General features: G+C 47.0%; 2 protein-coding genes across 2 annotated transcripts in view; one reads left to right on the forward strand and one right to left on the reverse strand.

Annotated features, from left to right (window-relative positions):
- The window catches only part of LOC124009801 (semaphorin-6B-like), an 84743-nt gene extending 65975 nt beyond the window's left edge, over positions 1 to 18768 (forward strand). The window contains exons 6-17 of the mRNA XM_046321978.1: positions 1083 to 1181; positions 1268 to 1358; positions 1653 to 1772; positions 5707 to 5795; positions 6085 to 6302; positions 6531 to 6662; positions 6758 to 6907; positions 7167 to 7346; positions 8034 to 8174; positions 8258 to 8335; positions 8426 to 8484; positions 16336 to 18768. Of these exons, the coding sequence (XP_046177934.1) occupies positions 1083 to 1181; positions 1268 to 1358; positions 1653 to 1772; positions 5707 to 5795; positions 6085 to 6302; positions 6531 to 6662; positions 6758 to 6907; positions 7167 to 7346; positions 8034 to 8174; positions 8258 to 8335; positions 8426 to 8484; positions 16336 to 17348 (2370 nt within the window). The 3' untranslated portion in view covers positions 17349 to 18768. The remainder of the gene's footprint in view (positions 1 to 1082; positions 1182 to 1267; positions 1359 to 1652; positions 1773 to 5706; positions 5796 to 6084; positions 6303 to 6530; positions 6663 to 6757; positions 6908 to 7166; positions 7347 to 8033; positions 8175 to 8257; positions 8336 to 8425; positions 8485 to 16335) is intronic.
- Positions 15672 to 25069, reverse strand: part of LOC124009802 (G-protein coupled receptor 35-like) — a 30294-nt gene continuing 20896 nt past the window's right edge. The window contains exon 4 of the transcript XR_006834320.1: positions 15672 to 17777. The gene's annotated coding sequence lies outside the window, so the exon portion shown is untranslated. The remainder of the gene's footprint in view (positions 17778 to 25069) is intronic.

Consider the following 25069-nt stretch of genomic DNA (forward strand, 5'->3'; position numbering starts at 1 on the left):
AAGGCAGGTAGCCTAGTGTGTTGGACTAGTAACCAAAAGGTTGCTGGTTCGAATCACCGAGCTGACACGGTCAAAATCTGTTGTTCTGCCCTTGTGCAAGGAGGTGCCGAAGACGTGGATGTCGATTATGGCAGCCCCCTGCACCTCTCTGATTCTGTGGGGTTGGGTTAAATGCCGAAGATGCATTTCAGTTGTACAACTGACTAGGTATCCCCTTTCCTTTCCCATTAGACTGAGAGAAAAATTCAGTCGCTTCCTTGACTCATATAGCCATAATATGGCATTTGAAATGTCTATATTCTTTTGGATCTTCTGAGTGTAATGTTTACTGTTATTGTTAATTTCACTCTTGTTTATTATCTACTTCACTTGCTTTGGCAATGTTAACATATGTTTCCCATGCCAATAAAGCCCTTAAATTGAATTGAGAGAGAGACATGGAGAGATTCTTCTAGCTCCCATGATGAACCCCATGGGAACTCCTAAAGAGGGAAGGTTGTGGTGAGTCGTGCTAGAAGATGTGTAGAGTTAAACAGTACCTCCCTTTTAAAACACAGAGATACAGCTGAACAGTGTGTTGTGTGTAATTTCCTTGAGGCTTTCCTGAGTGGTTGTTTTCACCTAAGCCATGGCTTAGTTCAGCCAGCTCAGCATACTGAATTCCAGCCATGAAGGCGCCTATGTACCGGGGGTCAGTGTACTGCTAACAGCTTAGCTACCTCCGCTGTCCGACTGCCCCATACTGGGCTCGAACCAGTCATCCTCTGCTTCACAACACACGTGACCACCCTCCTTCACAACATGCAAACCGATTGAGCCATACAAAAGGCTCCATCAGTGACATTTCAAGCTTGCTGTGGAGTGAGCATTCAATATATTCTTAACTCTGTTGCATATATGTACACTAAGGAGTATTTATTGATTACTTTTGTCATATGGATATGACAAACGTATTTCTCTGCCTAACCCTTTGAGGAGTGGGTTTGAAAGATAAACACACTTGTATGCGCACACACACACACACTTACAGTACTTCTCTGACTCTCCTGTCATTTCTCATCCTTTCTTATCTCTTTCTTCAGGAGGAGTGTCGTAACTTCATCAAGGTGGTGTTGAGTCAACATGAAGGACTGTTTGTGTGTGGAACCAATGCCTTCAACCCTTTGTGTGCCAACTACACTGTGAGTATCTGTCTATTCAATTAAATTCAATTAAGCTTTATTGGCATGTGTGTACGTGTTCATATGGACAATTGTGTGTGTTACAGAGAGACTCTTTGGAGATGGTGGGAGAGACGGTCAGTGGGATGGCTCGTTGTCCGTATGACCCCAGACACGCCAACGTGGCTCTGTTCGCAGGTACAGTAGTTTCTTTCTTTCTTTCTAACTTTCATTATTTTTCAATATATCAGGAAGTAATGACATAGGTATTTTTACTAGGACTGTAATATTCAGGGGAAATCATTCAGATGGAAAATCAATCTAGACTGAAGCTGTGAGGAGGAACTTGACTATGCTTGTACTCAGGATAAATACATGTTCTGTGTGTTCTCTCTTTCTATCTCTGTCTTACTCTCTGTGTGTCTGTATGTCTCTCTCTCTTGCTCGTTGTCTCTCTCTCTCTCTCTCCCTCTATCTCTTGCTCTCTATCAGAGGGCAGTCTCTTCACTGGTACTGTAACAGACTTCCTGGCGATTGATGCTGTGATCTATCGTAGCCTAGGCGACAGCCCCGCTCTTCGCACTGTTAAACACGACTCCAAATGGTTCAGAGGTACACTGAGATGACGTGCTTGCATGTGAGTGAATGGGCCGAACACTTCTCCACAGGTGAAGAACTCCCAATGTTTGCTAAGATCACATAAACACTGCGGGCTAAACCCAACCACTCTACCTTTCCTATCTAAATCCTTATATCCTAGGAGTGGACACATTAAAGCTGTATGGACTAGCTATACTTCAGCTGCGGGCCAATTGTTTCTTGAGTGGATGGTTGGGGGGCCGGAACATAACAAAATAAAAAAATGTAGATTAATTCACCGCAAGAAGGCCAAACTGATATCATTTCTGACAAAAACATAATAAATACAAACCTTGCTTACATTTGTATATGATCACATACAGAGCCTTCAGAAAGTATTCACACCTCTTGACTTATTCCACATTTTGTTGTGTTAATTCCACTTTATGTTGTGTTACTGTCTGAATTCAAAAAAATATTCTCTCATCTATACACAATACACAATAAAGTGAAAGCATGTTTTAGAAATGTTAGCAAAATAATAGAACATGAATTACATAAATATCTAATTTACATACAGTTGAAGTCGAAAGTTTACATACACCTTAGCCAAATACATTTAGGTATTTGGTCAGTTAGGATCACCACTTTATTTTAAGAATTTGAAATGTCAGAATAATAGTAGAGAGAATTATTTATTTCAGCTTTTATTTCTTTCATCACATTTCCAGTGGGTCAGAAGTGTACATACACTCAATTAGTATTTGGTAGCATTTCCTTTAAATTGTTTAACTTTGGTCAAACTTTTCGGGTAGCCTTCCACAAGCTTCCCACAATAAGTTGGGTGAATTTTGGCCCATTCCTCCTGACATAACTGTTGTAACTGAGTCAGGTTTGTAGGCCTCCTTGCTCGCACAAGCTTTTTCAGTTCTGCCCACACATTTTCTATAGGATTGAGATCAGGGCTTGGTGATTGCCACTCCAATATCTTGCCTTTGTTGTCCTTAAGCCATTTTGCCACAACTTTGGAAGTATGCTTGGAGTCACTGTCCATTTGGAAGACCCATTTGCGACTAAGCTTTAACTTCCAGACTGATGTCTTGAGATGTTGCTTCAATATATCCACATAAGTGTCCTTCCTCATGATGTCATCTATTTTGTGAAGTGCACCAGTCCCTCCTGCAGCAATGCACACACACAACATAATGCTGCCACAGTGTGCTTCACGGTTGGGATGGCGTGTTTTGGCTTGCATGCCTCCCCCTTTTTCCTCCAAACTTAGCGATGGTCATTATGGCCAACAGTTCTATTTTTGTTTCATCAAAACAGAGGACATTTATCTAAAAGTACGATCTTTGTCCCCATGTGCAGTTGCAAAACCATAGTCTGGCTTTTTTATGTCGGTTTTGGAGCAGTGGCTTCTTCCTTGCTGAGTGGCCTTTCAGGTTATGTCGATATAGGGATTCGTTTTACTGTGGATATAGATACTTTTGTACTCGTTTCCTCCAGCATCTTCACAAGGTCCTTTGCTGTTGTTCTGGGATTGATTTGCACTTTTTGCACCAAAGTGTGTTCATCTCTAGTAGAAAGAACGCATCTCCTTCCTGAGCGGTATGATGGCCGCGTGGTCCCACGGAGTTTATACTTGCGTACTATTGTTTGTACAGATGACCGTGGTACCTTCCGGCGTTTGGAAATTGCTCCCAAGGATGAACTAGACTGGTGGAGGTCTACAAAAAAAATATCTGAGGTCTTGGCTGATTTCTTTTGATTTTCCCATGATGTCAAGCAAAGAGCCACTGGGTTTGAAGGTTGGCCTTGAAATACATCCTCAGGTACACCTCCAATTTACTCAAATTATGTCAATTAACCTATCAGAAGCTTCTAAAGCCATGACCTAATTTTCTGGAATTCCAATTCCAAGCTGTTTAAAGGCACAGTAAACTTCTGACCCACTGGAATTGTGATACAGTGAATTATAAATGAAATAATCTGTCTATAAACAATTGTTGGAAGAATTACTGGTGTCATGCACAAAGTAGATAATCCTAATCGATTTGCCAAAACTATAGTTTGTTAACAAGAAATTTGTGTAGTGGTTGAAAAAGGAGTTTTAATGAGTCCAACCTAAGTGTATGTAAACTTCCGACTTCAACTATAAGTATTCACATCCCTGAGTCAATATTTTGTAGAAGCACCTTTAGCAGAGATTACAGCTGTATGTTTTTCTAGGTAAATCTCTAAGGGCTTTTTACACCTGGAATGTGCCAAACATTTGCCAATTATTAATTTAAAATTCTGAAAGTTCTTTAAAATTGGTTGTTGATCATTGCTAGACAACCATTTTCAGGTCTTGCCATAGATTTTCAAGCAGATTTAAGTCAAAACTACCACTCAGAAATATTCAGTGTCTTCTTGGTAAGGAACGCCAGGGTATATTTGGCCTTGTGTTTTAGGTTATTGTCCTGCTGAAAGGTGAATTCATCTCCCAGTGTCTGGAGGAAAGCAGAGTGAACCAGGGTTTCTCTCGGATTTCCCCCAAACATAAACCTTTGTATTCAGTAGAAAAAGCTACCTGCTTTGCCACAAGTACTACTTTAGTGCCTTGCTGCTAACAGGATGCATGTTTTTGAATAGTTTTTTTCTGCTCAAGCTTCCACTCTGTAATTTAGGTTAGCAGTGTGGAGTAACTACAATGTTGTTGATCCATCCTCCTTTTTCTCCTATCACAGCCATTAAACGCTGTAACCGCTTTAAAGTCACCTTTGGCCTCTTGCTGAGTTCCCTGAGCGGTTTCCTTCCTCTCCGGCAACTGAGTTAGGAAGGACGCCTGTATCTTTATGTAATTAATAACTTCACCATGCTCAAAGGAATATTCAATGTCTGCTTTATTATTTTGACCCATCTATCAGTAGCTTCTCTTCATTGTGAGGCACTGGAAAACCTCCCTGGTCTTTGCGGTTTTATCTGTGGTTGAAATGCACTGCTCAACGGAGGAGTACAGAGATGAGCCATTCATTCAAAAATCATGTTAAACACTATTATTACACACAGAGTGAGTCCATGCAATTTATTATGTGACTTGTTAAGCACATTTTTATTCCTGAACTTATGTACGGTTAACATAACAAAGGGGTTCAATACTTATTCACTCAAGACATTTCAGATTTTCATTTAATTTCATAATTAATTTGAGAAAATGTATGAAAATATGATTCCATTTTAACATTGGTAGCATTGCCTTTAAATAGTTTAACTTGGGTCCAACGTTTCGGGTAGCCTTCCACAAGCTTCCCACAGTAAGTTGGGTGAATTTTGTGTAGGCCAGTGACAAAAATAACTAATCTAAATGTAATCAAGAAAATGTTGAAAAAGTCCAGGGGTATGAATACTTTCTCAAGGCACTGTACTACATGTCTCTGTCTATTATGCGTGGGAATACACGGGAAAATATGTGTTTATACACTATTTTATGTCCAACAATGTTTATTATTATTTTAATAAAACATGTAAATATAACCACCCGGGGGCCAAATTCGGCCTGCAGCCTGCCAGTTGGTTAACCTGCTGTAGGTGCTAGGTTAGATGTACTGTTTTCTGTCAAATCAGAGAGGACAAGACCAACGGATCTAGGACATAAAATCTCCTTCAGAGTAAAACATAGTGTGGAACCCTGGAGGTCAGAGACAGAGACAGAGATGAATAAATAACTGCTCTGTCCTTGGCACTGATGATAAATTAAACCGGACATGAAAGCTTAATGGCTGACCCCAGAGAGCGGCGACCATATTGATGTGCTGCTTACTGGTACAGAGGTGTAAATATGGAGCTGTGTTGGTGCGCTCCCTGAGGGATTCATCTGTAATATGTGTGGAAGGGGTGTGTGTGTGTGTGTGTCTGTGTGTAACGGTTTGTATGTGTGTGCTTGTATGTGTGTGTAATGGCATATCCCTGTTCTGTCTCTCAGAACCCTTCTTTGTGAGTGCAGTTGAGTGGGGGCCTCACGTCTACTTCTTCTTCAGAGAAATGGCCATGGAGTTCCATCACCTAGAGAAGGTACACACACACATGCACGTACGCACACACGCACGCACACACACGCACGCACGCACACAAACACACACACACACGCACGCACGCACACACACACACACACACACACACACACACACACACACACACACACACACACACACACACACACACACACACACACACACACACACACACACACACACACACAAACGGAATTCCACCTCCTTGAGGGGATAAGGTGGACAGAATCCATGGGTTTGCACATTATACAGTGCATTGCCTCTTATTGTGTGTGTGTGTGTGTGTGCAGGTGATGGTATCTCGTGTGGCGCGGGTGTGTAAGGGGGACATGGGGGGCTCTCAGAGGGTGTTGGAGAAACAGTGGACATCGTTCCTGAAGGCCAGACTGAACTGTTCTGTCCCAGGAGACTCCCACTTCTATTTCAACCTGCTCCACGCCACCAGCCCCATACTCAACATGAACGGCAGAGACGTCATACTGGGACTGTTCTCGACACCACCCAACAGGTACACACACACGTGTACACACGCACCCAGTGATACATGAATGCACCCCCCCCCCATTTTCTGATACGTATTTAATCATCTTACCCTCTTTCCCTCCCTCCCTCCCTCCCTCCCTCCCTCCTTCCATCTCTCTCTCTCTCTCTCTCTCTCTCTCTCTCTCTCTCTCTCTCTCTCTCTCTCTCTCTCTCTCTCTCTCTCTCTCTCTCTCTCTCTCTCTCTCTCTCTCAGTATCCCGGGGTCTGCAGTGTGTGTGTTTGACATGCAGCAGTTGGCCAGGGTGTTTGAGGGAAGATTCAAGGAGCAGAAATCTCCAGAATCCATCTGGACACCCGTGCCTGATGAGCTTGTGCCCAAACCCAGGTATGCAGTACATTGACTTGTACTGATATTGATTGTGTAACTGACTGGTTCTTCCTAATTCTGATCCTTTTTTGGACCGTCTCCTCTCTCTGTAGGCCGGGTGGCTGTGCGGTGCAGGGGTCTCCGTTCAGCTCATCTAAGTCTCTGCCGGATGAAGTGCTGAACTTTGTAAAGACTCATCCCTTGATGGACGAGACCATACCCTTGGTTGGGCACAGACCTTGGGTTGTCAAGACTATGGGCAGGTATGCCTAAGGATACCCATGGCTACCACTGATTTTTCACTGTTTGCCCTAAATTCTGAAATTGAGCTCCCTCCCTCCCTCCCTCCCTCCCTCCCTCCCCCTCCCTCCCTCCCTCCCTCTCCTCTCTCTCTCTCTCTCTCTCTCTCTCTCTCTCTCTCTCTCTCTCTCTCTCTCTCTCTCTCTCTCTCTCTCTCTCTCTCTCTCTCTCTCTCTCTCTCTCTCTCTCTATTTCTCTCTCTCCGTCGGTCTCGCTCTCCAGGTACCAGTTGACCGCAATGGTGGTGGACACAGAGGCTGGTCCCCATAGGAACCATACAGTGTTGTTCCTGGGCTCCACACGAGGGACCGTCCTGAAATTCCTCATCCTCCCCAGCGGAGAAAACTCTCCCACACACAGCAGTGTGTTTCTGGAGGAGGTGGAGGGATTCAACCCTGAGAAGTGAGTACAAGAAGGGAGATTGGCCACGATCCCTTGTGTTCGCTGCAGTCCGGTGTTTTGTCAGGTCATTATTGAGGAGATTAACTGTTCTACTCACAATGCTTGTTGCTGCATTGTTTTCAAAGTCTCTCTGATGTGATCACCCTGATGTGAATCCCTACATTTCTCTGTTGTAACAATAGAAATCAATGAAAATACTCTAAGGATCTCTTTTTCTCTGTCTCTCTGTATCTGTCTCTATCTCTCCTTCATCCCTCTCACCCTCTCTCCTTCCTTTATCTCTCCCCCTCACCCCTCCCTCTATCCCTCCCTCTCTCCCTCTATCTCTCTATCCCTCCCCCCTCTTTCCTCACTCCTTCTATCCCTCTCCCCCTGTCTCCTTCCATCCCTCCTCCTCCCTCAATCTATCCCACCCCATCTCCCTCTCCCTCCTTCCCTCCCTCCTGTCCCCCTCCCCCCCCCCCTCCCTCCCTCCTCTCTCTCTCTCTCTCTCTCTCTCTCTCTCTCTCTCTCTCTCTCTCTCTCTCTCTCTCTCTCTCTCTCCCACTGCCTCTCTCCTGCTCTCTCCCTACCTCTTTCCTCTCTCCTTTCACCCCTCTCTCCTTCCTTACATCCCTCTCTCCTTTCATCCATCCATCCATCCCTCCATCTATCCCTCCCCATCTCCATCCCTCTCTCTGTCACTAGATGTGGAGAGGACTCTGTCCAGGCCAGACAGTTGTTGTTTCTGTCTCTGGATCGTCCAAGTCACACTCTGCTGCTGGCCTTCACTTCCTGTCTGGTCAGACTGCCCACAGCACGCTGCCACCTACACTCACGCTGCATGAAGTGAGTAAAACACACACACACACAGACCATCTCAACCATCTCCATCAGGCTGATCAGATCTCCATGTGTGTGTGTGTGTATAGGAGCTGTCTGACCTCCAGAGATCCCTACTGTGGCTGGACCAGAGGCAGCACCTGCTCCTTCCTCAGACCAGGCACAAGGTGATACAGCTCCCTATAGCTTCATCCAATTGATTGTGTGTTCAACTGTAGATGTCAGTCTGATAATCTGTTATGTTTGTTCTATTACAGGCTTCCTTTTCAACAAGACAGTGAGTACGGCAACTTCTCCCATCTTGGAGACTGTGATGGTAGGTACCTTGCCTTTACCCTGTAGCTCTGTTCTTTCTTTCACTCAACTCCACCTAATAGCATTACCATGCTCCACCGAGTGGCATTACCATGCTCCACCTAGTGGCATTACCATGCTCCACCTAGTGGCATTACCATGCTCCACCTAGTGACATTACCATGCTCCACCTAGTGGCATTATCATGCTCCACCTAGTGGCATTATCATGCTCCACCTAGTGGCATTACCATGCTCCACCTAGTGACATTACCATGCTCCACCTAGTGGCATTACCATGCTCCACCGAGTGACATTACCATGCCCCACCTAGTGGCATTATCATGCTCCACCTAGTGGCATTATCATGCTCCACCTAGTGACATTACCATGCTCCACCTAGTGGCATTACCATGCTCCACCTAGTGACATTACCATGCTCCACCTAGTGACATTACCATGCTCCACCTAGTGGCATTACCATGCTCCACCTAGTGGCATTACCATGCTCCACCTAGTGACATTACCATGCTCCACCTAGTGGCATTACCATGCTCCACCTAGTGGCATTACCATGCTCCACCGAGTGACATTACCATGCTCCACCTAGTGGCATTATCATGCTCCACCTAGTGGCATTATCATGCTCCACCTAGTGGCATTACCATGCTCCACCTAGTGACATTACCATGCTCCACCTAGTGGCATTACCATGCTCCACCGAGTGACATTACCATGCTCCACCTAGTGGCATTACCATGCTCCACCTAGTGGCATTACCATGCTCCACCTAGTGGCATTACCATGCTCCACCTAGTGGCATTACCATGCTCCACCTAGTGACATTACCATGCTCCACCTAGTGGCATTACCATGCTCCACATGCTCCACCTAGTGACATTACCATGCTCCACCTAGTGGCATTACCATGCTCCACCTAGTGACATTACCATGCTCCACCTAGTGACATTACCATGCTCCACCTAGTGGCATTACCATGCTCCACCTAGTGACATTACCATGCTCCACCTATTGGCATTACCATGCTCCACCGAGTGACATTACCATGCTCCACCTAGTGGCATTATCATGCTCCACCTAGTGGCATTATCATGCTCCACCTAGTGGCATTACCATGCTCCACCTAGTGACATTACCATGCTCCACCTAGTGGCATTACCATGCTCCACCTAGTGGCATTACCATGCTCCACCTAGTGGCATTACCATGCTCCACCTAGTGGCATTACCATGCTCCACCTAGTGGCATTACCATGCTCCACCTAGTGGCATTACCCTCCACCTAGTGGCATTACCATGCTCCACCTAGTGACATTACCATGCTCCACCTAGTGGCATTACCATGCTCCACCGAGTGGCATTACCATGCTCCACCTAGTGACATTACCATGCTCCACCGAGTGGCATTACCATGCTCCACCTAGTGGCATTACCATGCTCCACCTAGTGACATTACCATGCTCCACCTAGTGGCATTACCATGCTCCACCTAGTGGCATTAACATGCTCCACCTAGTGGCATTACCATGCTCCACCTAGTGACATTACCATGCTCCACCTAGTGGCATTACCATGCTCCACCTAGTGGCATTACCATGCTCCACCTAGTGGCATTACCATGCTCCACCTAGTGGCATTACCATGCCTCACCTAGTGGCATTACCATGCTCCACCTAGTGGCATTACCATGCTCCACCTAGTGGCATTACCATGCTCCACCTAATAGCATTACCATGCTCCACCGAGTGGCATTATCATGCTCCACCTAGTGGCATTACCATGCTCCACCTAGTGGCATTACCATGCTCCACCTAATAGCATTACCATGCTCCACCGAGTGACATTACCATGCTCCACCTAGTGGCATTATCATGCTCCACCTAGTGGCATTACCATGCTCCACCTAGTGGCATTACCATGCTCCACCGAGTGGCATTACCATGCTCCACCGAGTGACATTACCATGCTCCACCTAGTGCATTACATTCTACCATGCTCCACCTAGTGGCATTACCATGCTCCACCTAGTGGCATTATCATGCTCCACCTAGTGGCATTACCATGCTCCACCTAGTGGCATTACCATGCTCCACCTAGTGACATTACCATGCTCCACCTAGTGGCATTACCATGCTCCACCTAATGGCATTATCATTCTCCACCTAGTGGCATTACCATGCTCCACCGAGTGACATTACCATGCTCCACCGAGTGACATTACCATGCTCCACCTAGTGGCATTACCATGCTCCACCTAATGGCATTATCATTCTCCACCGAGTGGCATTACCATGCTCCACCTAGTGGCATTACCATGCTCCACCTAGTGGCATTACCATGCTCCACCGATTGGCAGTGTCATGCTCCACCTAGTGGCATTATCATGCTCCACCTAGTGCCATTATCATTCTCCACCTAGTGACGTTACCATGCTCCACCTAGTGCATAATCATGCTCCACCTAGTGCATTATCATTCTCCACCTAGTGGCATTACCATTCTCCACCTAGTGGCATTACCATGCTCCACCTAGTGCATAATCATGCTCCACCTAGTGTATAACCATTACCATGCTCCACCTAGTGCATTATCATTCTCCACCTAGTGGCATTACCATGCTCCACCTAGTAGCATTATCATTCTCCACCTAGTGGCATTACCATGCTCCACCTAGTAGCATTATCATTCTCCACCTAGTGGCATTACCATGCTCCACCTAGTGCATAATCATGCTCCACCTAGTGTATAACCATGCTCCGCCTAGTGGCATAATCATGCTCCACCTAGTAGCATTATCATTCTCCACCTAGTGGCATTACCATGCTCCACCTAGTAGCATTATCATTCTCCACCTAGTGGCATTACCATGCTCCACCTAGTGCATAATCATGCTCCACCTAGTGTATAACCATGCTCCGCCTAGTGGCATAATCATGCTCCACCTAGTGCATTATCATTCTCCACCTAGTGGCATTACCATGCTCCACATAGTAGCATTATCATTCTCCACCTAGTGGCATTACCATGCTCCACCTAGTAGCATTATCATTCTCCACCTAGTGGCATTACCATGCTCCACCTAGTAGCATTATCATTCTCCACCAAGTGGCATTACCATGCTCCACCTAGTAGCATTATCATTCTCCACCTAGTGGCATAATCATGCTCCACCTAGTGCATTATCATTCTCCACCTAGTGGCATTACCATGCTCCACCTAGTAGCATTATCATTCTCCACCTAGTGCATAATCATGCTCCACCTAGTGTATAACCATGCTCCACCTAGTGGCATTAACATGCTCCACCTAGTGGCATTATTATTCTCCACCTAGTGGCTTTACCATGCTCCACCTAGTCTATAATCATGCTCCACCTAGTGTATAACCATGCTCCGCCTAGTGGCATACACATGCTCCACCTAGTAGCATTATCATGCTCCACCTAGTGACATAATCATGCTCCACCTGGTGTATAACCATGCTCCACCTAGTGGCATAATCATGCTCCACCTAGTGACATAAGCATGCTCCACCTAGTGTATAACCATGCTCTGCCTAGTGGCATTATCATGCTAAACCTAGTGTATAATCTTGCTCCACCTAGTGACATAAGCATGCTCCACCTAGTGACATAATCATGCTCCACCTTGTGACATAAGCATTCTCCACCTAGTGGCCTAATCATGCTCCACCTAGTGGCATAATCATGCATTACAAGAGTTTGCGACACAGATGTTAAAGGGTAATTTCAAAACTACACTTTCATCATCTCCAGCACTACCCTAACATCAACATATTTGATAATGGCTGTTTCTTTGTTTTATATTTAAAAGATAGAGGAAGATAAGTGTTTCCAATGACATCATCAACCAATTAGTAGACAACTAGTAGGCAATTCATTATTGTATTTACCTTTATTTAACTAGGCAAGTCAGTTATGAACAAATTCTTATTTCCAATGAAGGCCTAGGAACAATGGGTTAACTGCCTTGTTCAGGGGCAGAACAACACATTTTTACCTTGTCAGCTCGCGATTTAATCAATCTTGCAACCTTTCGGTTACAAGTCCAACGTTCTAACCACTAGGCTTCCTGCAGCCCAAATGCCTCCTCATAATTCATTAAAATCACATGATGCACACCAATGATGTCATTGGAAACACTTATCTTCCTCTATCTGTTTTACTACAAAACCTAAATAATGCACAATTATCACATATGTTAATGTTGGGGTGGTGCTGCAGATGATGAATATGCAGTTGAAAACATTAGACATTTCCCTTTAATGCACATTGAACAAATTCAAATGCTAATGTAAGGGAATGTCTATGACAACATATTTAATTAAAATGTTTGTTTTTGCAAGGTACCATTTTTCTTTGTCGTGGCATCAATTAAAAACCCAATCACATCCCCAGTGCACAAACATTTGAAGTTGGAAGTTTACATACACTTTAGCCAAATACGTTTAAACTCAGTTTTTCACAATTCCTGACAATTAATGCTGGTAAAAATTGCCTGTCTTAGGTCAGTTAGGATCACCACTTTATTTTAAGAATGTGAAATGTTATTCTGACATTTCACATTCTTAAAATAAAGTGGTGATCCTAGAGAAAATGATTTATTTCAGCTTTTATTTCTTTCATCACATTCCCAGTGGGTCAGAAGTTTACACACACTCCAATTAGTATTTGGTAGCATTGCCTTTAAATTATTTAACTTGGGTCAAACATTTCAGGTAGCCTTCCACAAGCTTCCCAAAATAAGTTGGATGCATTTTGGATCATTCCTCCTGACAGAGCTGGTGTAACTGAGTCAGGTTTGTAGGCCTCCTTGCTCGCACATGACTTTTCAGTTCTGCCCACATATTTTCTATGGGATTGAGGTCAGGGCTTTGTCATGGTCACTCCAATACCTTGTCCTTAAGCCATTTTGCCACAACTTTGGAAGTATGCTTGGGGTCATTGTCCATTTGGAAGACCCATTTGCAACCAAGCTTTTAACTTCCTGACTGATGTCTTGAGATGTTGCTTCAATATATCCCCATAATTTTCCTACCTCATGATGCAATCTATTTTGTGATGTGCACCAGTCCCTCCTGCAGCAATGCACCCCCACAACATGATGCTGCCACAGTGTGCTTCACGGTTGGGATGGTGTTCTTCGGCTTGTAAGCATCCCCCTTTTCCTCCAAACATAACAATGGTCATTATGTCCAACAGTTCTATTTTTGTGTCATCAGAACAGAGGACATTTCTCCAAAAGTACGATCTTTGTCCCCATGTGCAGTTACAAACTGTAGTCTGGCTTTTTTATGGCGGTTTTGGAGCAGTGGCTTCTTCCTTGCTGGGCAGCCTTTCAGGTTATGTCGATATAGGACTTGTTTTACTGTGGATATAGATACTTTTGTACTCGTTTGCTCCAGCATCTTCACAACGTCCTTTGCTGTTGTTCTGGGATTCATTTCCACTTTTCGCACCAAAGTACATTAGTCTCTAGGAGACAGAACGCGTCTCCTTCCTGAGCGGTATGATGGCTGCGTGGTCCCATGGTGTTTATAGCTGTGTACTGTTGTTTGCACAGATGAACGTGGTACCTTCAGACGTTTGGAAATTGCTCCCAAGGATGAACCAGACTTGTGGAGGTCTATGATTTTTTTCTGAGGTCTTGGCTGATTTCTTTTGATTTTCCCATGATGTCAAGCAAAGAGGCACTGAGTTTGAAGGTTGGCTTTGAAATACATCCACAAGTACACCTCCAATTGACTCAAATTTGGTCAATTAGCCTATCAGAAGTTTCTAAGCCATGACATAATTTTCTGGAATTTTCCAAGCTGTTTAAAGGCATAGTCAACCCACTGGGATTGTGATACAGTAAATTCTAAGTGAAATAATCTGTCTGTAAACAATTGTTGGAAAAACTGACTTGACAAAAGCATAGTTTGTTAACAAGACATTTGTGTAGTGATTGAAAAAGAGTTTTAATTTGTAAGTCGCTCTGGATAAGAGCGTCTGCTAAATGACTTAAATGTAAATGTAAATGTAATGACTCCAACCTATCAAAATAATTCTACATACCATTAATTTATATTGGTTGTTTGTGTTTATGTGTGTATTGTATTTGCATTTACAGTGGTGACAGAAAATTGCAATGTTTTTCAGTCCGTCAGTAATGGGATTAGCTAGTGTGAAATGTCAGGGCTTTGAATTCCCTCTCCTAAGATTAGTGTCTGTCAGAAGCCTCCCAGCATGACAATAAATGCATTTTGATTGGTTGACAGAGGAGCGAACGTCTTGATCAGCGAATTAAAGCCCACGGGACTGAGACTTATTCTGAGACAGTGTTCTGCTGTCAAGGACTGTCTGCTACAGTTTGACAAGTACTTGCCAGAAAAATATGTACAAAACAGAAATGAGGACCAAACTCTGTGCACAGTACTCAAAACTGAGCTTCTGGCGGGGCATAAGAGAACGTCTTTAACTTTGATTCGTTTATGGGCTCCTAACAAACACTCCTCAAATCTGTCTCTGTCTCAATTAGGATGTCTCTGCTTTTCATCAGCAAACTGTTCCAGGACCTGCAAGCTGTTCCATCTCCAATTATACACTGCAATCTAATCTGTTTTATCACAGATCTATAATCTGGGGGTGTTCTTATTCAGGAACATTACAACCTCATCTATTTTATAGAACCTGCAATCTGTTCCAAACTCCAAAGTCCATAATATCCCATCTATAATATCTATCATAAATCTATAACCTCTAACCTGCAATTAATACATTCCTTTGCCAGAACATTGCAATCTCATTTGTTATTTATCACTCTTTAGAACCTGATCTGTTCTAGTTGCAGAGCTTTAGCTTTCTAACCCGGATATAGGCCTGTTTACTGCAGAGTCGGGCTGTTTAATGGAGAGTGGTGAAAGCATAGATCCAAAACTAGGTCCAGGACAGACATGTGCTGTGTCTGTGCAGATGGGGGTGATTCGAGTGGTGGAAATCATGAACTGAAATATATGACGTGTTTTAGGGAGAAACTCACTGGCTTGCCCAGAGCCCTCCTTATTACAGAATGGGAACACTGAGAAGAGTTGGTCTGTTTTATTGTCTTCCTCTCTTTACTGATGACTAGTGCAGCTTTCAGCCCAGCCAGCAGAACCACAAGGCTGTGCTGGACAAAACACTGGTGAAGGACAAAGGAAAGGTGATGCTTATCTGTTGCCGTTATGAAATGTTATGGTAGATTACGGTAATAGAGAATAAGATTAAGCTCTTGGGTAATACAATATAGCAATAATAATAATAATAATCCTTGACATCAGGCAAATAATGTTTAGGTTCTGAAGGATAAAACATCTAAAAATGTGACAATAACAAGAGTGGAGAGATTTATAAAGGAGAATGAGTACACAGAGGTAGAGGAGAATAAAGGACTGAGATAACTGGTTTAATGTTAAGCGTTTTTATATTCTCTCTTGCCATTAGCCTTATCTCTCGGGGACAGATGCACGGAATGGAAATGGTAGTGTAGCATCTGTCGACTCTGGGATACAACGACTAGCAAGGAACTTTGTTCTGGTACGCTGACTCTTTGTCACTGATCATTTGGACAAATCACAATTTCACAGGTGCTCGCATCGTTTTGAAATTCCAAAGGGGAGGTGACATTTGGCCCATAGCTTGGCCGAAAATGTCTGACAGTTTTCATTGAGTGGGGTGGGGACTTATCTAGTCTCGTGAGACTTAACACGTCCCCCCTAAGAACTTAATCGAGCATCTGATGCAGTTACACAAGACTTTAGTTGTAGGTGTCCGAGATTAGTGATCCCTTTCTCTTGTCTTCTCTCTCCCCTAAAGGTGCCATACAGCAGAGTCTGCTGATCGAGCCAGAGAGCCTGGTCTCCCTCAACCTGCTGGTGGCATCTGCAATCTCAGCCTTCACCATCGGTGCGGCGCTCTCGGGCCTGGCTGTCTGCTGGATTATGGCCCACAAGCCTGGAAACCGTCGCCACGGCAACAATACCCCCCAGTCCACTATCCAGCGCCAGGAGAGGGGGATGTTGACGTCAGGAGGAGGGATGGGGGGATCGGTCCTCAGTGTGACCCGTCAGGGAGGAGGCGATAGACCCTGCTCTCAGGGCGGGGAGACCCTGTTTGTGATGCCCAACGGCTGGGGGAAGTCAGGGGAGCTGGACCCAGGGTTCCTGCCTACTCCGGAGCACACGCCCCAGCATAAAAGACGTGGACTCAGGCTGTCTGATTCTGGATCAGGGGGGTGGGATAACAGCCAGACCTACCTGGGAGGGAGTACCATGGGGCTGGCGTCTCCCTGCCCTCTCCCTTGCCCCCCACACCCCTCCACCGCTGTCTACCTGACCACCAGACTATTTCAGGGGGGAGGAGGAGGGAGGCACGGGGGTGAGGAGCGAGGAAGAGTAGGGGAGACTCCTCGCCAGCACTACGTGTGCCTGAGCAAGCCCCGGGGGGAGAAGGGCAGAAGTGGGACACCAAAGTCGGCGCTTCGTAAGTCGGCAGGGGAGTATGTGTACCCCATGACCCCCCAGGATTCTCCGGATAGGAGGAGGGTGGTGTCAGCCCCCAGCGCCCCTATGGAGTTTGGGGAGCCCCTGCCACTCCGCTGGCCTCCCCAGGAAGGCTACATCCTCAGCAGCCAGGGCATGGTCCCTGTACCTCCATCCTCCATGCCCACCATCAAAGGCCAGCAGTACGTAGCCCAGCACCACACACCCGGGCCTGGCAGGTCTCAGCTGAGAGGGGCCTTGGGGAGAGGAGAGCTGGGGGAGCTGGTGGATCTCAGCCAGCTGCTGAGTAAGAAGAGTTCGAATGAGAGGACTCACAACGGGCAGTGATCAAGCAGGGAAACCATGTCTCTTTCTATATCGTTCTCTTTCTGTCTGTTCTACCTTTTCTCTCACTTTCTCTTTCTCTCTGACCTCTTTCTCTGTCATTGTCATTTAGTCCTCCGGATATCTCTGTATCTCGCTGCTGGTGGACTCCTGAGGCTGTTCTCGCTGGCAGACTCCTGAGGCTGTTCTCGCTGGCAGACTCCTGAGGCTGTTCTCGCTGGCAGACTCCTGAGGCTGTTCTCGCTGGCAGACTCCTGAGGCTGTTCTTGCTGGCAGACTCCTGAGGCTGTTCTCGCTGGCAGACTCCTGAGGCTGTTCTCTCTGTGACTGGTTGATGCTGCTGTCACTCATACCCTGCTTGGCTGTGATTGGTCAGTGAAAGTGAGGTTGTTGCTGTGTCTGCATTGCAGAGCTTCCTCTCCCCTCTGGCTGCTTAGAGAGGGGAGAGAGGAGGAGAGAGAGAGAGAGAGAGGGATTGAAAGAGGTGAGAAAGAGGTATGGAGATGGAAAGAGAAAAGGGAAGGAAGAGTTTGCTAGACAGCAGAATTCTTCCAAAAGAACACATTAAGAGAGAACCATGAATAGGAAGGAACATGCAAAGAGACCCAGAGACAGACACTTCCCTGTGCAGCAAACAGGGCAACAAGGACTGACCGAACAACATGGCCACAGAGCCCACTGTCAGGTGTCAGAAGACGAGACCCAGTGGACATCACTCCTACACAGTGTACTTTGTCCACCTTCCAGTGCAGACTGATTGGCACTCTCTGACAATAAGACAATGGAGGACACTGAAACATGAATTGTAAACACGTTACTTTGAAGCATCTTGCTGCAGGTGAATGAAGCAGACACCCCCCTGGTCTCACACGTCAGTTCAACGTCTACTTTTGATTTACACTTGATTTACAACTCAACCAAAACTGTGATTTGGTTCATAATAACGTGAATTTAATGTGAAATCAACGAGAAAATGTCACCAGGTCATTGGATTTAGGTGAACAGTTGGGTGAAAACAAGACCAAATTCCCCTACGTTGATTCAATGTCATCACATAGATTTCTGGGGTTGAAATGACGTGGAAACAATGTTGATTCAAACAGTTTTTGCAGAGCGGGACTGTTCTCTCTCAGTGACACTGAGGTCATTCTGACTCTGACTCTGAATGTCACGAGAATATCTGATGAAGAGTGTCGAAAGGAAGCGGCAATGAAGATTTAATAGCCTGCCCTCCAGCTGCCTCCCCAACACACACACACACACACACACACACACACACACACACACACACACACACACACACACACACACACACACACACACACACACATTTACAGGTCAGTTGGAATAAACCCACCCTGCAGGGGGACCAGTCCTTGGTATCGTGGTCAGGAGGACATTGATTCCCAGTGTATGTGAGTCGAGAGGGGGCGTATAGTACTGCTCCTAACCTGTCTCACTGGGTCGTACAGTACCGCTCCTAACCTGTCTCACTGGGTCGTACAGTACCGCTCCTAACCTGTCTCACTGGGTCAAACAGTACTGCTCCTAACCTGTCTCACTGGGTCATACAGTACTGCTCCTAACCTGTCTCACTGGGTCATACAGTACCGCTCCTAACCTGTCTCACTGGGTCATACAGTACCGCTCCTAACCTGTCTCACTGGGACCAAGGGACTATAACTCACCCTCACTGGGCCGGACTGGAATGTCAGCACTATTTCTGCCAGCCAGGCATTCTCTCTAATGACATGGCACCATTTCATCCCTCCATCCATCCATTCCTTCACTTCATCACTCCATCCCTTCCACTCCATGTACTTTTTAATGGCCAGTCATTTCAGAGCTGACGCGATGTGTTGAGAGAAGGGTAGAACATTGGGTGATTTGAGTACTGTACGACCCAGTGAGACAGGTTAGGAGCGGTACTGTATGACCCAGTGAGACAGGTTAGGACCGGTACTGTACGACCCAGTGAGACAGGTTAGGACCGGTACTGTACGACCCAGTGAGACAGGTTAGGAGCGGTACTGTACGACCCAGTGAGACAGGTTAGGAGCGGTACTGTACGACCCAGTGAGACAGGTTAGGAGCGGTACTGTATGACCCAGTGAGACAGGTTAAGAGCGGTACTGTATGACCCAGTGAGACAGGTTAGGAGCGGTACTGTACGACCCAGTGAGACAGGTTAGGAGCGGTACTGTATGACCCAGTGAGACAGGTTAAGAGCGGTACTGTATGACCCAGTGAGACAGGTTAAGAGCGGTACTGTATGACCCAGTGAGACAGGTTAGGAGCAGTACTGTACGACCCAGTGAGACAGGTTAGAAGCGGTACTGTATGAGACAGGTTAGGAGCAGTACTGTATGACCCAGTGAGACAGGTTAGGAGCGGTACTGTATGACCCAGTGAGACAGGTTAGGAGCGGTACTGTATGACCCAGTGAGACAGGTTAGGAGCGGTACTGTATGACCCAGTGAGACAGGTTAGGAGCGGTACTGTACGACCCAGTGAGACAGGTTAGGAGCGGTACTGTATGACCCAGTGAGACAGGTTAGGAGCGGTACTGTATGACCCAGTGAGACAGGTTAGGAGCGGTACTATATGACCCAGTGAGACAGGTTAGGAGCGGTACTGTATGACCCAGTGAGACAGGTTAGGACCGGTACTGTACGACCCAGTGAGACAGGTTAGGAGCGGTACTGTATGACCCAGTGAGACAGGTTAGGACCGGTACTGTACGACCCAGTGAGACAGGTTAGGACCGGTACTGTACGACCCAGTGAGACAGGTTAGGAGCGGTACTGTATGACCCAGTGAGACAGGTTAGGAGCAGTACTGTTTGACACAGTGAGACAGGTTAGGAGCGGTACTGTACGACCCATTGAGACAGGTTAGGAGCGGTACTGTACGACCCAGTGAGACAGGTTAGGACCGGTACTGTATGACCCAGTGAGACAGGTTAGGAGCAGTACTGTTTGACCCAATGAGACAGGTTAGGAGCGGTACTGTATGACCCAGTGAGACAGGTTAGGAGCAGTATTGTATGACCCGGTGAGACAGGTTAGGAGCAGTATTGTATGACCCGGTGAGACAGGTTAGGAGCAGTATTGTATGACCCGGTGAGACAGGTTAGGAGCAGTATTGTATGACCCAGTGAGACAGGTTAGGAGCGGTACTGTATGACCCAGTGAGACAGGTTAGGAGCGGTACTGTACGACCCAGTGAGACAGGTTAGGAGCGGTACTGTATGACCCAGTGAGACAGGTTAAGAGCGGTACTGTATGACCCAGTGAGACAGGTTAGGAGCGGTACTGTACGACCCAGTGAGACAGGTTAAGAGCGGTACTGTATGACCCAGTGAGACAGGTTAGGAGCAGTACTGTACGACCCAGTGAGACAGGTTAGGAGCGGTACTGTATGAGACAGGTTAGGAGCAGTACTGTATGACCCAGTGAGACAGGTTAGGAGCGGTACTGTATGACCCAGTCAGACAGGTTAGGAGCGGTACTGTATGACCGAGTGAGACAGGTTAGGAGCGGTACTGTATGACCCAGTGAGACAGGTTAGGAGCGGTACTGTACGACCCAGTGAGACAGGTTAGGAGCGGTACTGTATGACCCAGTGAGACAGGTTAGGAGCGGTACTATATGACCCAGTGAGACAGGTTAGGAGCTGTACTGTACGACCCAGTGAGACAGGTTAGGAGCGGTACTGTACGACCCAGTGAGACAGGTTAGGAGCGGTACTGTACGACCCAGTGAGACAGGTTAGCAGCGGTACTGTATGACCCAGTGAGACAGGTTAGGACCGGTACTGTACGACCCAGTGAGACAGGTTAGGACCGGTACTGTACGACCCAGTGAGACAGGTTAGGAGCGGTACTGTACGACCCAGTGAGACAGGTTAGGAGCGGTACTGTACGACCCAGTGAGACAGGTTAGGAGCGGTACTGTATGACCCAGTGAGACAGGTTAAGAGCGGTACTGTATGACCCAGTGAGACAGGTTAGGAGCGGTACTGTACGACCCAGTGAGACAGGTTAGGAGCGGTACTGTATGACCCAGTGAGACAGGTTAAGAGCGGTACTGTATGACCCAGTGAGACAGGTTAAGAGCGGTACTGTATGACCCAGTGAGACAGGTTAGGAGCAGTACTGTACGACCCAGTGAGACAGGTTAGAAGCGGTACTGTATGAGACAGGTTAGGAGCAGTACTGTATGACCCAGTGAGACAGGTTAGGAGCGGTACTGTATGACCCAGTGAGACAGGTTAGGAGCGGTACTGTATGACCCAGTGAGACAGGTTAGGAGCGGTACTGTATGACCCAGTGAGACAGGTTAGGAGCGGTACTGTACGACCCAGTGAGACAGGTTAGGAGCGGTACTGTATGACCCAGTGAGACAGGTTAGGAGCGGTACTGTATGACCCAGTGAGACAGGTTAGGAGCGGTACTATATGACCCAGTGAGACAGGTTAGGAGCGGTACTGTATGACCCAGTGAGACAGGTTAGGACCGGTACTGTACGACCCAGTGAGACAGGTTAGGAGCGGTACTGTACGACCCAGTGAGACAGGTTAGGACCGGTACTGTACGACCCAGTGAGACAGGTTAGGACCGGTACTGTACGACCCAGTGAGACAGGTTAGGAGCGGTACTGTATGACCCAGTGAGACAGGTTAGGAGCAGTACTGTTTGACACAGTGAGACAGGTTAGGAGCGGTACTGTACGACCCATTGAGACAGGTTAGGAGCGGTACTGTACGACCCAGTGAGACAGGTTAGGACCGGTACTGTATGACCCAGTGAGACAGGTTAGGAGCAGTACTGTTTGACCCAATGAGACAGGTTAGGAGCGGTACTGTATGACCCAGTGAGACAGGTTAGGAGCAGTATTGTATGACCCGGTGAGACAGGTTAGGAGCAGTATTGTATGACCCGGTGAGACAGGTTAGGAGCAGTATTGTATGACCCGGTGAGACAGGTTAGGAGCAGTATTGTATGACCCAGTGAGACAGGTTAGGAGCGGTACTGTATGACCCAGTGAGACAGGTTAGGAGCGGTACTGTACGACCCAGTGAGACAGGTTAGGAGCGGTACTGTATGACCCAGTGAGACAGGTTAAGAGCGGTACTGTATGACCCAGTGAGACAGGTTAGGAGCGGTACTGTACGACCCAGTGAGACAGGTTAAGAGCGGTACTGTATGACCCAGTGAGACAGGTTAGGAGCAGTACTGTACGACCCAGTGAGACAGGTTAGGAGCGGTACTGTATGAGACAGGTTAGGAGCAGTACTGTATGACCCAGTGAGACAGGTTAGGAGCGGTACTGTATGACCCAGTCAGACAGGTTAGGAGCGGTACTGTATGACCGAGTGAGACAGGTTAGGAGCGGTACTGTATGACCCAGTGAGACAGGTTAGGAGCGGTACTGTACGACCCAGTGAGACAGGTTAGGAGCGGTACTGTATGACCCAGTGAGACAGGTTAGGAGCGGTACTGTATGACCCAGTGAGACAGGTTAGGAGCGGTACTATATGACCCAGTGAGACAGGTTAGGAGCTGTACTGTACGACCCAGTGAGACAGGTTAGGAGCGGTACTGTACGACCCAGTGAGACAGGTTAGGAGCGGTACTGTATGACCCAGTGAGACAGGTTAGCAGCGGTACTGTATGACCCAGTGAGACAGGTTAGGAGCAGTACTGTTTGACCCAGTGAGACAGGTTAGGAGCGGTACTGTACGACCCATTGAGACAGGTTAGGACCGGTACTGTACGACCCAGTGAGACAGGTTAGGAGCGGTACTGTACGACCCAGTGAGACAGGTTAGGAGCGGTACTGTACGACCCAGTGAGACAGGTTAGGACCGGTACTGTATGACCCAGTGAGACAGGTTAGGAGCAGTACTGTTTGACCCAATGAGACAGGTTAGGAGCGGTACTGTATGACCCAGTGAGACAGGTTAGGAGCAGTATTGTATGACCCGGTGAGACAGGTTAGGAGCAGTATTGTATGACCCGGTGAGACAGGTTAGGAGCAGTATTGTATGACCCAGTGAGACAGGTTAGGAGCAGTATTGTATGACCCAGTGAGACAGGTTAGGAGCGGTACTGTACGACCCAGTGAGACAGGTTAGGAGCGGTACTGTACGACCCAGTGAGACAGGTTAAGAGCGGTACTGTATGACCCAGTGAGACAGGTTAGGAGCGGTACTGTACGACCCAGTGAGACAGGTTAGGAGCGGTACTGTATGACCCAGTGAGACAGGTTAAGAGCGGTACTGTATGACCCAGTGAGACAGGTTAAGAGCGGTACTGTATGACCCAGTGAGACAGGTTAGGAGCGGTACTGTACGACCCAGTGAGACAGGTTAGGAGCAGTACTGTACGACCCAGTGAGACAGGTTAGGAGCGGTACTGTACGACCCAGTGAGACAGGTTAGGAGCGGTACTGTACGACCCAGTGAGACAGGTTAGGAGCGGTACTGTATGACCCAGTGAGACAGGTTAGGAGCAGTACTGTACGACCCAGTGAGACAGGTTAGGAGCGGTACTGTATGACCCAGTGAGACAGGTTAGGAGCGGTACTGTACGACCCAGTGAGACAGGTTAGGAGCAGTACTGTTTGACCCAGTGAGACAGGTTAAGAGCAGTACTGTTTGACCCAGTGAGACAGGTTAGGAGCGGTACTGTATGACCCAGTGAGACAGGTTAGGAGCAGTACTGTTTGACCCAGTGAGACAGGTTAGGAGCAGTACTGTATGACCCAGTGAGACAGGTTAGGAGCGGTACTGTTTGACCCAGTGAGACAGGTTAGGAGCGGTACTGTTTGACCCAGTGAGACAGGTTAGGAGCGGTACTGTATGACCCAGTGAGACAGGTTAGGAGCGGTACTGTTTGACCCAGTGAGACAGGTTAGGAGCGGTACTGTTTGACCCAGTGAGACAGGTTAGGAGTGGTACTGTATGACCCAGTGAGACAGGTTGGGAGCGGTACTGTATGACCCAGTGAGACAGGTTAGGAGCGGTACTGTATGACCCAGTGAGACAGGTTAGAAGTGGTACTATACACCCCCTCTCGACTCACATACACTGGGAATCAAGGGAATCAATGTCCCCCTGACCAACCACGATATCAGGTCCCCTGCAGGGTGGGTTTATTAAAACTGACCTGTGTGTGTGTGTGTGTGTGTGTGTGTGTGTGTGTGTGTGTGTGTGTGTGTGTGTGTGTGTGTGCGTGCGTGCGTGCGTGCGTGCGTGCGTGCGTGCGTGCGTGTGTGTGCACGCAGATGCACTGGCTATGTGTGTGATTGATAATCACTATGGTTGTGATTTAAACGACTGTCCTGGCTCTTACTCATCCATGTTAATCGACATTTTCCCAGAGCTCAAATGGGACCATACATTCTACCCGTCAAAGTGTCTAATGGGAGACTTTCCATTACTTTAAGTGATCATGGAGACATGGATAGATAGAAAGTCAGAGGGAAAAGAAGAAAGGCAGGAGGACCGAGAGAGAAGCAGAAAGGCAGATTGAGAAAGAGAGAGACAATACTGAGACAAGGAAGAAGATGCGATCTGTCATTCCCAAGTCAACAGAGCCACAGCTCCAGTTACATCCAGAAGGAAAATGAGTTCAGTTCTGTTGTAAACCTGAGCAGTAATGACTTGTATATAAAGACCCAACCCCAGTCAGATGTCTGTGTTACTGTTGAAGGAGCACA

This window comes from Oncorhynchus gorbuscha, linkage group LG22, assembly GCF_021184085.1.
Source record: "Oncorhynchus gorbuscha isolate QuinsamMale2020 ecotype Even-year linkage group LG22, OgorEven_v1.0, whole genome shotgun sequence".
Lineage (NCBI taxonomy): Eukaryota > Metazoa > Chordata > Actinopteri > Salmoniformes > Salmonidae > Oncorhynchus > Oncorhynchus gorbuscha.